The sequence below is a fragment of the Schistocerca americana genome, chromosome 6, assembly GCF_021461395.2.
Source record: "Schistocerca americana isolate TAMUIC-IGC-003095 chromosome 6, iqSchAmer2.1, whole genome shotgun sequence".
Taxonomy (NCBI): domain Eukaryota; kingdom Metazoa; phylum Arthropoda; class Insecta; order Orthoptera; family Acrididae; genus Schistocerca; species Schistocerca americana.
The window spans coordinates 23,278,252-23,292,414 of NC_060124.1; the positions used below are offsets into that span (position 1 = coordinate 23,278,252).

The 14,163-nt window shown below is 38.9% G+C and overlaps 1 protein-coding gene across 1 annotated transcript in view; it reads right to left on the reverse strand.

Moving 5' to 3' along the window:
- Positions 1-14,163, reverse strand: part of LOC124619377 (nesprin-1) — a 635,455-nt gene that overhangs the window by 294,144 nt on the left and 327,148 nt on the right. The window contains exons 60-63 of the mRNA XM_047145705.1: positions 9,600-9,907; positions 4,646-4,837; positions 3,293-3,577; positions 2,831-3,211 (exon numbers count right to left, since the gene is read on the reverse strand). Coding sequence (XP_047001661.1) covers positions 2,831-3,211; positions 3,293-3,577; positions 4,646-4,837; positions 9,600-9,907 — 1,166 coding nt within the window. The remainder of the gene's footprint in view (positions 1-2,830; positions 3,212-3,292; positions 3,578-4,645; positions 4,838-9,599; positions 9,908-14,163) is intronic.

A 14,163-nucleotide genomic window follows, 5' to 3' on the forward strand; every position in this document is an offset into this window, starting at 1 on the left:
TTCACAGAATGGGCATATGATTAGTGAAACGGAAAAGCTCAAATTTCTAGGTGCTCATATAGATAGTAAACTGTTGTGGAAAGCCCACATTCAGGATCTTGTTCAAAGACATAATGCTGCCATTTTTACTATTCAAAAGGTATCTGAAGAGAGTGTTTGTTCAACACCAAAATTAGTCTTCTTTGCTTATTTTCATTCGCTTATGTCTTATGATATTATATTTTGGGATAACTCTTCCCATTCCAAAAGGATATTTTTGGCTCAGAAATGGACGATTCAGGCAACAAGTGATGTAAGTTCACGAACCTCTTGTCGACCCCTGTTCATGAGTCTGGGTATTTTGACATTGGCCTCTCATAATATTTCTTGTTAACAGTATTAGCTTATTCCCAAAAATAAGCAGCTTTCACTCAGTTAATACTCAGCAGCAATCAAATCTGCCTTTGGATCGGACTTCCTTAACTCTTGTGCAGAAAGGTGGGCAGTATACTGATGCATCAATTTTCAATAAGCTACCACTCAAATTCAAAAATCTTAGGAGTAATCCACACACTTTCAAATTGAAACTGAAGAGTTTCCTCATGGGTCACTCCTTCTATTCTGTTGAGGAGATCCTTGAAAAATTAAGCTGATTCTTGTTGTCTTGTTGATCGCGTTTACTTAAACTTATGGACTGATTTTTTCAGGTTCATAAATATTTTATTTTTATCTGTTATTACTTTTATGTTGTAATTTCAAGTACTGCCACGTTCCATGACCTTGGAGATTTGCTCCTCAATTTGGTCCTATGGAACTTGATGTGTAAAGAAAACAAAATAAATGGGAGTTACAATTGCCTACAATAATAATTTGGTATGTTCCAAGACTTTGGCTGGTTATGAAGTTGTCCAAATTACACCTGTTACAAGTTCTACAGCGTGACAACAAATGCAAATATGTGGCATTTTCTTATAAGTATATAATTGACAGTTATAACACTTTTGCATTTATGAGCCATTCTTCTTTGATAGAAACATGGTTAAAGGCAGCAGTATCTTGCTATGTTATGAAACTGATTGTTTACAGAGCTGAACGATGACAACTTTATTTTTCAACAAGTTGGGGTACCCCTCCTGGTGTTGCGAAGTGCATGAAAATCTGAATGACACTCTACCAAGCCACTGGATTGGTCATCAAACAGCTGGTGACTTAGCACTTCTCAGCTGACCTCCATGTCACTGGATTTGACGTCCTGTGAATTATTCCTATGAGGTTTCATTAAGGGCAACATTTATGCACCAACACTATCACAGAACATAGAAGTGTTGAAGAAGCAGATTTGTACTGCCATAAGATCAGTGACGATGAACACGCTTATGTGAGTATGCGAGAAATTTGAGCGTATCAATATGATATTGTCCGTCACTTATGGAGGGTATACTGAACATCTTTAATCTAAACTTGACAGATTTGTAAATATGTGTTCGAAGTTTTCTAGCTGTTTGTCATACAATTTAATAAATATATTCATCCAGATGAACAAAAATAGCACTTCCACATTTATCGTGCGGTCTTTCAATGGCAAGGAGCATTCCGTTATTTTTGGCCTCCACATATCGTCACTGGTGTATGTCTCCTGTACACACAATACCTAGCACTGGTGTTGACTGCTTAGATCTTGTCGTAGCTCTTCTTTGGCTCCTGTTATGCCTTCTATTTTAACAGATATAACAGTTAACTGTGGCCCTGAAAATAAGCTTAAATGAAACCCCTCAAGGACTCAAGTGTGTGCTTTCTATTTGAGAAACAGCGAAGTTACTCATAAGTTGATGATAGTATGGTCAGGAGTTTAGTTACAACACTGGTCAACTCCAAAATACCTCAGAGTGATGCTGGACAGCTCTATTACTCTCAAGAGACACTGCATGAAGCAAGTTGAAAGTTTGCACCACGAACAATCTCTTAAGAAAATTGGCAGGGGCACAGTGATGCAATCAACATGAAACCACCCAAACCTCTGCACGTGCGTTAGCCTATTCTTCAGCAGAGTATGCTTGTCCTGGTATAATTCATCACATGCCAAAAAGGTAGACGTAGCTCTCAACAACACCTGCAGAATTATAATAGTCTGTTTGAAATCTACTCCTGTCGAATGGATTTACCACCTTGCAGCAATAGCAACACTTCTCAGTCAGAGAGAAATTGTGGTGAATAGGGAATGAAAGAAAGTGGAACAAGAACAAACCCGTCCCCTGTACAGGCATAAACCAAATTTGCAATGACTGAAGTCAAGGAAGAGTTTCTTTAGAACATCAAAGATACTTAACTACCACTGCTGAAAATGCCAGGGTGCAATTTTGGAGGTAAAGATATCCCTTCTGTCTGGTTCGAAAAGAGTTTCTGAAACTCTGCCTCCAGGACATGAGGAGGAACAGATAACCTGGAAATCTTTGAATAGGCTGAGATCAGGAGTGGGAAGATCAAGGTTTACTCTGGAAAGATGGGGCTACAGTATAGAAAACAATATTAAGTGTGATTGTGGAGAAGTCCAGATTGTCCAGGACATGCTTCAATGTTGACTGTGTCCAGCTTCTTGTATTGCAGAAGACCTCCATCAAGTGACAGAAAATGGACTGGAAGTGGCCAAATTTCGGTCAAAGACTATATGGCATATTAACTGTGCACCTATGTATGTTTCTGACACGAGATACATAAATCTGTTCAAAATACATATGATCTTTGGGAACACCCTATACTCTGGGGGTTTCCTATATTTCTTGGCTATGAATAATGACATTATCAACATATCTTTTAAACATATACAGGTAGCACATTAACAAATTTACATTACCTTCAGCTGTGATATCTTTCCACTAAGTGACTCCTTGTCACCGGTAGGCTCTGAGCACTTGCTGAGTTTCTCTCTAGCAGCCCTTATCCACTGCATGAAGTCATTTCCTGCATCAATGAATGCCTGGTGTTGCTCAACAGTTTCTTTCTGACGAGCATATAGTTCTTTTGCTTGTTTTGTGAGAGTCTCATATTTGCTTGATATTTCCGATGCTGGTTGAGCCTGCTGTAGATCTTCTGCTTTCAATGTAACTGATTGTATCATAGGTTCAAATGACACAATATCTTGGACTATACTGTTTGTCTTTCTTAGTGTAGCTTTGCGTTCACCAAGACTTAAAGAGCTGAGGCCTGGAGCCTGGCCCTTTTTGGCTTTTGACACCTGAAAATCATGAACTTTTTACTCACAGTCCAACAAACCAGACTGTATCAATATTTCATGTTTCACAGTTGTTTTACTTACCTTCTGTTCACATACTTGCAGCAGTTTAGCTTCACGATCACTAATCCATTGTTGAAGTTGTGAATATGATGAACTGTAATCTGCCCACTGTAACAGATTTGTCTCGAGATGCACTTTAGCTGTGGACGTTTTGCGCACAAGACGATCCCACTCTGCTTGCAGATCACGAAGTTGTGCATTGATAGTATCTCGACCATCAGATCGTGTATTGCGAAGTACTTTTTCTCCACAGTTTACTGTGGCATGAACAAAAGCCTGGCCTTCTTCCTGGCGATGCAGTAGTTCCTATTGAAGCAAAACAGCAAAAATACAATTAAGATTAACTTGATTCTACTTTCTCAGAAGCAACTTGCAAAGTTGTTACTATGCTTTACAATAATTAGCTCTGTATATGTATTTTTAAATTATTCTAAATTAGTATGTTGGTTGGATGACAGAGATTGTAATGTCGTGAAACACCTTCATAGAAAATAACAAAAAACAGTGTATAAGGTTATGGCCATTGTTATACAATACAATATTTGGTAAAATTTCAAAAGATGCTGTGCTGTGTGATGTGAAACTCAAAATTTATATACAAGGTTTGTCTTCAGGAAGGTAAATAAAAGACACTGGCAGAAAGCAAGGGAACATCAATGGTAAAGGTGAATAAAACATACCTGCTTGGGAATTTATTTACATACCAACAAGACAAGAGAATGTGTGTAGATTATGTGATATCACACATAAAATGAAAGGGAGAAGAAAAAGAATGGATAGACATAGACAAATCATTCAGAATAAACACAAAGCAACAAATAAACAATTGGTGGACATTAAAAAATTAAATACAAAAGTATCATATCTAAGCACAAAGAGAAATGACATACGAGAGAATGGGAAAAATGGGAAATAACACATAAGATACATAACCAAATCATTTGACTGTTGCAGAAGTCCATGAATTTTTGGTGCAAAGGCAGAAAAATTGCAAAGTCTTGCAATAAAACTGATCAACCAAAATAAAAGGAAAAGTGTTGGAGGAGAGAGGATGACAAAGAGAATGTTCTATGCAATACAGAACAGGGAGGAAACTGTGCAGAAATCAGGAGGATGATAAGAAGCATGTGTTTGTCAGAAATACTTCCTGCATATATACAAGTGGTAAAGCATTGAGAATTCTAAACAATCGGTGCAGTGTGTTACAGTTTTTTAATTCACAATCTACAATACACAATATTTGTGATGAGTAAAAGAAGCAAATGCCTGATGCCAATTGCAATGATTAAACCATCAACAGTTATATAGATGAAGAAGGCCAAACTGTGGTTACATATATTTTCTCTTCCTTCATTCTTGAATGAATATTTTTACCTGTATCTTCTCCAAGCGAGCCTGTATTACTTCACGGGTTGTGGTATCGGAAGATCCACTATTGTCACGAATTATCTGTTTAGCATTTTCAATCCAAGCTTTTGCCTTCTCTAAATTGTCAACATACTGTTGATGTTGTGCAAAATTTGTTTCCACCTTCTTGAGAACATCTTTAGCAAGATTCACTTGTACCTATAAATGAAGTTATTTATGTATCAAACCAATTTATTATTTAAGTAAGTTAAAAATATCAGAATTGACAAATGGTTTCCATATAGTGTAGGTAAAGACAATTTAATGTAAAATAAATAATTTAACCTAATAATAAAGAGAGGTGAAAATTCACTTAATATGATGATGAAGTACAGTCTCCACACACTCATGCACAGTGGTAAACTACACTGTCATCAATATTACAAAAACTTAAATATTTATGCTACAAGATAGAGTACAGTAAATTTTATCTAACAAATATATCTGAAGAGTCACTTTGAATAATGATATATTCTTTATTGTTTTGATGTGATGGGGTAGTTTACTATGCAATGATTTCCAAGTTTTGTCTGAGGGTCTTTTGAACATACATAACATGTCGTCTCAAGTTTTGTCTGTTAACATATAAACTGAGAGATTGACCTTGTCTATGAATTTTTCATTACCTAATCAATTCTTTGTCACTAAATTTTGAAAAAAAAAAAAAAACACGTATTATATGCAGTTTATATAACGAGTTTCTCACCAGTAAATGCTTAAAATATGATGACAAATAGATTGAGGAAGTGGACAGTGTTAAATTCTTGGGGTTACAGCTTGATAATAAATTCAACTCAAAGGAGCATATAACAGAACTGCTGTAGTGCCTAAACAAATCCCTATTTGCAATGTAAATGTTGTCAGACAAAGGTGGTATAAAAATAAAAACGCAAGTATTCTAGGTTTACTTTTATTCCATAATGTCATAGAAGTTATTTTTTGAAGTAACTCATCAAGCCAACCTCAAGTTTTCAGGGTCCAAAAGCACAAAATGAGAATTGAAGGGGTTGGTGAGGAAGAAGGTACTAACTCTCAGTTTAGTACAACTAGTTTGATCACACTATCTGTTATGTTTCTGAATGCACCATATGCTGGTAACATTTTTCCCCAAATGTACTACTAGAGAGAAATGTCTGTTTTAGAACTTGTTTTGTCTTACTGTATTTATGTTCTTATCATTGGCCTTAACCAAAGATATAACACACAGCTTATTTTACTTTTTTGTGTCCGGAAACCAAGTCACAATCTTTCAGCCCAGTATAGGGCCATGTCCAAGGCTTCTTTCTTGTCCAGCCATAAATCGACGGGGTTGCACCTATAAGGGCAGTTTGGGCAGGCGAGCAGATGCTCCATATCCCGCACAGTGCCACAGTCACACTTATCATCTGTGGTTCCAGGACCCCATCTAATTATATTTATCTTCCCTGAGGCCACCCCTATCCTTATTCAGTTCAGTGTCCTCCATGTCTTCCAGTCTGTGCTGAATCTGCTAAGCACTTCCTGTGCAGGTGGGTAATCAGCTGGTGGTTCTTCTATAATCGTAGCAAAGGAACTTTTGCAGGATTTCAATCGCCCGGGTTTACACTCACTCCCAAAAAGGGGATGCCAATTGTCAATAGTTTGTCTGAGCCTCTCTGTGAATTCATGTGATGTTCTCTGAGAGTTGGGATTCGCAAACGCGGCAGCTCTATACAGTTTTGGTACGGAAGGAGGTTTCATGCATCCCATTGTTAACAGTCATGTTTCATTAAAACTTATGTCGACCTTCTTTGCTTGGGTTGATCTGGACCATACTGGGTAGGCATATTCGACTGTAGAGAAGCATAAGGCTTTTGCAGTGGTTCTTAATATGGAAGGTTTAGCACCCCATTTGCTGTTAGCTAGTTTCCGCAGAATATTATTTCTGACAGTTACCTTTTGTCGCGTCTTTTCGCAATGGTAACTGCACCAAGCACCAAGCCCAGGAAGTTGGTTTGTTGGTATGCTCCAGTGTGGTATTATTCCAAGAGACGATACGTTTATGGGTAGCTTGCCAGGATCAAAGGTGGAAGGCACTGACTTGTGTTTTGGACTGGTTTGACTTAAGAAAGTTGTTTTTATAATACTCAGACATTTCTCTAAGAGCTTTCTCGAGCTTCTGTTCTACATCCTTGAAGGTCCTCCCCTGTGCTGTAATTGCCAGGTCATCCGCATACAGAAAATGTTTTGTATGCTTAGGCATTGGTTGGTCGTTGGTGTACGGATTAAGTAGGGAGGGCACCAAAACACTTCCTTGTGCCTGACCATTTTTCTGGTTTCTCCATCAGCTCTTTCTCCCATTGAGGACAACATAAAATTGTCTATTTTGTAATAGAGACTTAATAATCTTAACAAACTGATAGTGTCTTAGTTCATTATAGAGCTTCTGGAGCAGCAGCCTGTGGTTAATTGTATGATATTCAGAGCTAAGGTCGACCAGAGCTACCCCTGTTATCTTTTTATTTTTGTATCCTTCCTCTGTGTGTTCTGTTAAGTACAGAATTTGGCTAGTACATGATTTTCCAGGTCTAAAACCAGCTTGTTGAGGAATAAGTTTCATCTCAACAGAGTCTGTCATACAATTTAAAATAAGTCTCTCATACAGTTTGTAAAGATGACACAGGAGAGATATTGAGTGATAGTTCTTTAGTGAATCAAACATATGCTCTTGTGGGTTGCCACTTCCTTCCGTCGACCTCCTCAGTTATTTGTGGTTTGAACTCAAGAACGTCCTGACGAGAGTTGTTTAGGGAATTACAAATACTTATGACTTCTTCCAAATATATTTATTTCTTACTGAAATTTATCATTAAAAATATAGCTCTTTTTCAAATCAACAGTTCAGTTCATGGAACTAATACTAACAATAAAAATCATTTTCACAGAAGCATAAAGTCACTTATTTTGGTCCAAAAAGATGTACATTATTCAGAAACACACAGTTTCAGTAACTTGGCAGGGGCCATAAAAAGTTTAACTACTAATAAAGTTCAGTTTAAGAGGAGCGTAAAGGATTTATTGGTGGCCAACTCCTTCCACTCCACTGATAAATTTCTTGGTAGGACTAACCGATGTGTATAGATTACTAATAACATCAGAAAATGAGAGAATTAGTATAATCTGATTTTTGTGCAAATTTAGTGCAGTAAAGTGATCATTGCAAGCAAGTGTTGTAAAATAATTTTTCCATTTAATGGTGCATGGCTACAACAGCCCAAGAAGTACCATATGTACCTCACTGTGCTGAACATTTACATGTTATGTGGCAAGTTATTTATTACCTTTTAAATGAAAATAAGTTTAAGATGTTTTTTACTTATTCTGCATCTGGTGTTCTGTGGAAGCTACATTAGAATATTTGTTTTTCTTTGTAACTACTTAGTGCATATTCTCATTTTTCTGACACATTTTCCACCCAGGAGGATCTCCTCACTATGGATCTATTTGAATGAAAATTACATCTAATATAGACTGCATCTACAATTTTGTTTGTTTTAGAATATGTAAACACAATAAAGATAGTATTTGAAACTTTTAGAGGAGCTGTTCATGAGTTTATGGTTACAACATTCTTCATGGCCTATATGATTCACTTTTAGGGTGTCGAATAACATTTACTAGTTGAGGAGTTGCCACATAAAAATTGACTAAATCACAATAAGGTGTTAGTCTCTTTTGAATATTTTCTCTGTTGTACACCCAGCAAGAATTTTGATGCAGTAGCATGAAGTACTTAACTTTTTACTATGTAGTTTATGTGGGTGCTCTGCTTCAAATTTTACTGAATCAACACCCCAAGAAAATTATGGTATTGCACACATATAGTAAAACTTACGCTTTCAGTTTGATATGCAAAAGCAGAACTTGTTTGGATTTACATATGTATAAAAATGTAAATTCCATTGCATGCTCCAATAATAGTAACAGATCTCAGTTTTGTATACCAGAACTGATGACTAAAACCTTTTTGGCTGCCAAGCCAGAACAATTTGGTTGGTAATCTCAACCTTCCAATAACTTCAATTGGTACTGTCACCAACACCACCATCATCATCAGGAGAAAATGCTGACTGCAAGGACATGACAGCATCCCCCACATACATATAGAGAGCAGGAAGCAAATTATGAGGCCCCTGCTGTGTAACATTCCAGAAGCTTCTTTCTCTCTAACAATACCTAGCTGATGCTATCATGTCTGAGAAGCCAGTTTTTAGCCTCGATGTCAGTGATGAAAGTCTGCTTGATCTAACATTTAACAAACAAATGGATGCTGAATAACAACCAAGAACTTTTCATCTATGATAATTCAGTACCCATCTTCTCAAGAATACTTTTATCAAGATTGACTTGACCTATAAAATAAAATAATTATCACTCTCCTAACATAAAAAACATGCCTTCAGTTCTATTGCATCACAGTAGTATTCAATTGGAGTAGAAATGTTTAACAATAACACTTCCAGTCCATAAAAATAGAATTAATAACCAATCATAGAGATGTAGGAAGTATCTATCAATTAACCATACTTTATGAACATAGTACATGGATATTTCAGTTTTTGAGTTTATGATTCTGATCGTTGAAAACACAGATGGAAATATATCCACTAGGCATACTAGCATTAGTGGGTCTATTTGCCCCAAAAGTCACACACATGTTGCTTCTATTATTAGCTGACTGACTAAGGCGAATTTTAGAGTCAAAACAATCATCAACTTCTTTCTAACTAGGATGGCTGTAGCTTATTATTCTGTCTCAAAGGCAAATGTTATTGCTTTAACACTTATGTATACTACATTTTTATATATTATTTTCATATGTATTCAGACTAATATTACTGGAGTCATCAAATGTTCAGATGAAACAAAAAATAATCTAGTAAGATATGTTTATATGACATACCTCATATCTAGAGTTCAAGTGTCGCAGCTGGTTGTTGACGTAAGTATCTAGATGTGACTGTAGAAGAGCAGAAGCTGTACTGTTGAAACGTTCAATCTGTTCACGTCCTTTCTCAAGTTTTTCAAGGATATCTTTAACTTCCTTCACTTGTTTCTCTTTCTCTGGCAGTGTTGCTAACATTGCTGTTTTCTGAGCCTTGATAAGAATATCAATCTGCTGAAGCCAATCAGAAAGGCGTTCATATTCCTCCTTATAATCACGCCACTGTACTACAGTTGCTTCCAACTGCTCCTTCTGATGCTTAATATCTGTACAGTAAAGAAAGTAAAGTGATGCACAACCCAATATGGTATGTTTAGCAAGCTATCCAGGCACATTACAATATGCCCTTTTTATCTAAGATATAAATATGTAAAAATAAGAAATATAGGACTGAATTAACACTTATTTAGTATTAAAATCTGAACCTTAGTAGCAGTCCACCTAAACAAATAAGAAGCTTACTCACACTCACTCTCCAGTGTAAACAACATTCAGCTCCTTAAATATATATGGCATTAAATGTATAACTGACTAAGCCACATTTTACATGTTCTAGAACACAAGGAACTCATTTAGAATAATAGCAAGCTGACTTATTAGACAAAATTATTCTTTTCCCCCTTACATGTAGTCTAGTACATATTTCATAAATTGCATTAGCTCAGTTGGACAACCTGGGCCTATTCAAGATAACAATCTTAACATTCAGTTGAATAGTAGTTGGAGATTCCAACATCTTACTTTTGGGTTTGTGTGTGGGCTCTCAAAGACTGTTAGTCCCTACTATTTCCTTCTATTTTCCTGGCTCTATTTTAGTCAATACATGGTAGTAGAACTTTGTTTTTCAGTAAATGACATTCACAGTTTGGAAACAAATGACCTCTTCTGTATAGAGCAAGGTGATGAAGCTACAGGAAAAAAAAACTAGTTACTGAAAACACTGCAAAAGCATGGGGTGAACTCCTCCCCAAGGGACACCACCTTGAAGTAACATTGTCCGTGCGGGTGGGGAGGCTTGTGTGTTCGCGGAGAGTTGAGGGCTATGCTGGCTGTGGGAATCTACGGTTGGTAAGGTCTTGGCTGATGGACCAGACTAAGTGTGTCCCACAACGATCTGTCATCCCACATCCATTCCTTGCCCTTTCCCAACTCCTCAATACCCAACCCAAGGTGTGATGCTATCTGTGCCGAGGAGTGCATGACATGTGGGAAGATGTGTTGTGAATGGAGCCTCAGGGATACTGGACGACCTCCCTGAGTAATTAGCCTTGCACCGCGTGGAGTTTCTGTTGTGTGGACTGATTAGATCCCCAACTCTCATGGAACCAAAATGGACACGAAAAGGGCAAGTTGAGACCTCAAGACACCCAAACATCAGGGCTGGAACTGATGGAAAACATCCCCTCAGCTGAACAGGGTGACAGACCTGTTCAAGAAGTGGGAATGGTTACTAAGAAGTTGGACCAGATTAAGATCAAAGACTTGTCTGGAGCTCAGAGGAGGAAACTTCTTAGAGAACAAATGCTAAAGGAAGTCAAAGAGTGGCTTCCTAAACAAAAGTGGAGGGAACTAAAAGGGCTTGAGACCAAGATCTCCAAGAAAAGACTGTCCCAGGGCAAAGGGGATGTACAAACCCCTTCTACACTGAGGGATGAATCTAAGATTCCCACTTCTAAGGATAACCTTATTCAGAAAAATCCAAGGGCAGTTATCCAGCAAGGCTATCCACTGGTCAAGATCACCTTGCAGCAGGAGAAGCTCGCACAGATGGCTCTCTTTGAGAAGATTGGGGGGGGGGGGGACACTGGTCCAGGACCTAAATTCAGGAGAGTCTATCTGGATCACAGTGCTCTTATCTTTGTCTGTGAGGGGGTGGGTACAGTGGAGTCGCTTAAGGAAAAGGTGCCCCTAATATCACTGTGGGAGGATGCAAAGCTGCTGGTAAAGACAGCAGCTAAGCTCTTCAAGACCGCAAAGATATTAATCTGGGTGCCAAAACTCCTTAAGGATACCTCTCCAGAGGCTCTGATTGAGAAAATAGGTTCTCAGAACCCAAAAGTCTCGACAGAGGATTGGAAGGTATTCAACTGGAAGATTGCACCAAATGGCCAAACCCTTGTGCTCGAAGTCAGAGAGAAGTCCCTGAGGGGAATGTGGGAACAGGAACTGAGACTATTCTTGGGGTTCTCACAGGTTGCTGTCAGGGTAATCAAAGACATCAGAAGCAACAATGGCGACAAGATGGAGACTGAATGTACTGCAGATAAAGGGGCCACTGCTGCTTTGAGTCGTCTTTTGGGTGGACAGGAAGTGGACGGTGCCCTGATTCAGGAACCCTATTTATGTAAAGGGGATGTATCAGGCCTTGGCGGCACTGGACGTAAGGTGATTTATGCTAGAAATATAAGAAACTCCAGAACGTGCATTTACGTAAAAAATGGAATCCCCTTCAAGCCGATGGCAGACTTTTGTTCTAGGGAATTAGTGACCATCAGGATGCGACAAGGTGAGGAAGGTATCATGAGGGAGTAAGTAAAGCCTCGGCATACCTTCCTCATGAGGCAGTGCTCCTCCTACTCAGGAGGTGAGGAGACTGATGGAAGCCTGTGCACAACAGGGCGACCAACTGTTGGTTGGATGCTATGCTAATGCCCACAACTTAGTGTGGGGCAGTGCTGACATCAACAGTAGAGGTGAGAACCTTTAGAATTTATTCTAGCTAATAACTTAAGAGATCCTCAACAGGGGCAAGGAACCTACATTTAGGAATACAAGAAGGGAACAGGTAATGGACATAACCTTTGGTTCCACTTTGATGGGTAGTTATATCAAACAATGGCCTGTGACTTTAGAGCCATCCTCATCAGACCACATGTATATTAAGTTCAAGGTTGAAATGGGCATTAGACAGACCATGTTCTATAGGAACCCCAGGAGAACGGACTGGGAGGCATATAGGATGGACCTCGACTCAAGCCTATTGGAAGTCAGTACTTCGATAAGGAATCCAGTAGAGTTTGAGGAGATACCAGAGGCCATCAAGACCTCATACAATGACAACCGCTCTCAATCACCAAGAAGTGCACAAATAGGAATGCATCTTGGTGGAACAACAACCTGGAATCACAGAGGAAACAGGTATGAAGACTGTTTAACCTTGGGACAAGGAAAGGAAAATGGGCTCAATAGGCCAGACTTCACAAAATCCTCACTAGGATACCAACTAATCCAGAAGGAACTTTAAGGAAAGACAATGGGGAGTGTACAAGGACAGCACATGAAATGCTGGAACTACTCATTTGCCTCAATGTACTCTTACAGACAACATAGACCAGGACGAGGTCCTTGTGAGATATTGGTTTTCAGCTATTCGAAGGGAGAACTAGGAATCTGCCAGAGAATGTGTTGATTATAGTAAAATCCAATGGGGAATCATTCCTAATGCTGGAGGGCAGTGTAGGTTGTCTTCATTCCAAAGCCAGGGAGAACTGATCATACCAAGGCCAAGGATATGAGACCAATCGGTCTGTCCTTCTTTCCTCTTAAAACATTAGAAAAACTGGTCAGTGTGCATGTTAGGGAGAGGAGGTTAACTAGGGTCCCTCTACACATAAACCAACATGCACACCAACCAGGAAAATCATGTGAAACTGCACTCCACCAACTTGTTGGGAAGGTGGAGAAAGGATTACACTTTCAGGAAATAGCCCCCTGCATCTTCTTGGACATCGAAGGTGCTTTTAGCAACATGACCTTCAAATCTGTGGTTAAGGAAGCAGAGGTGCATGGCGTGGAGACCACCATTTGCAGGTGGATTAGAGCCATGCTTAGTGGTAGAAAGGTAGAAGCCATCATGATGCAAGAAAAAATGTAATCAATACCACCAGAGCCTGTCCACAAGGACGGGTCCTGTCCCCTCTACTGTGGAACCTTGTGGTGAATGAACTCATTGTAGAATTAAACTCTGGACAATACTTTTGCCAGGGATACGCAGACAATCTTTGTCATATTAATACTTGGCAAATTCTCAAGTACAGTCACAGCTATGGCACAAGGAGCACTGAACATTGTGCAAAATTGGTGCAGGAAACAGGATCTAACGGCCAGTCCTAAGAAGACTGTTGTAGTACCATTTACGAGGAATCGGGTCCAATGCACATATTGGAATCTCAAGCTTCTCGATGAAACTCTACCAGTGAAGAGGATAGTGAAATATCTAGGGGCAACCCTGGATGAGAAACTATCGTGGATCCCTCACATAAGGATCACATGTTCCAAGGTGAATGGTATTCTAATGAGTACCAGGAGAGCTTGTGGTAAAAACTGGGGCTTAAGCACCAAGAGTATGTACTGGATACACACCATGGTAGTAAGACCTATTATCACTTATGGGGCTACAGTGTGGTGGAAAAAGGTAGAACAGCAGGTAGCTGCTAAGGAGCTTGCTAAGGTGCAGAGATGGGTCTGCTTAGCCATTACAGGTGGAATTGGCAGCACACCCACTGATGAGATGGGAACCATG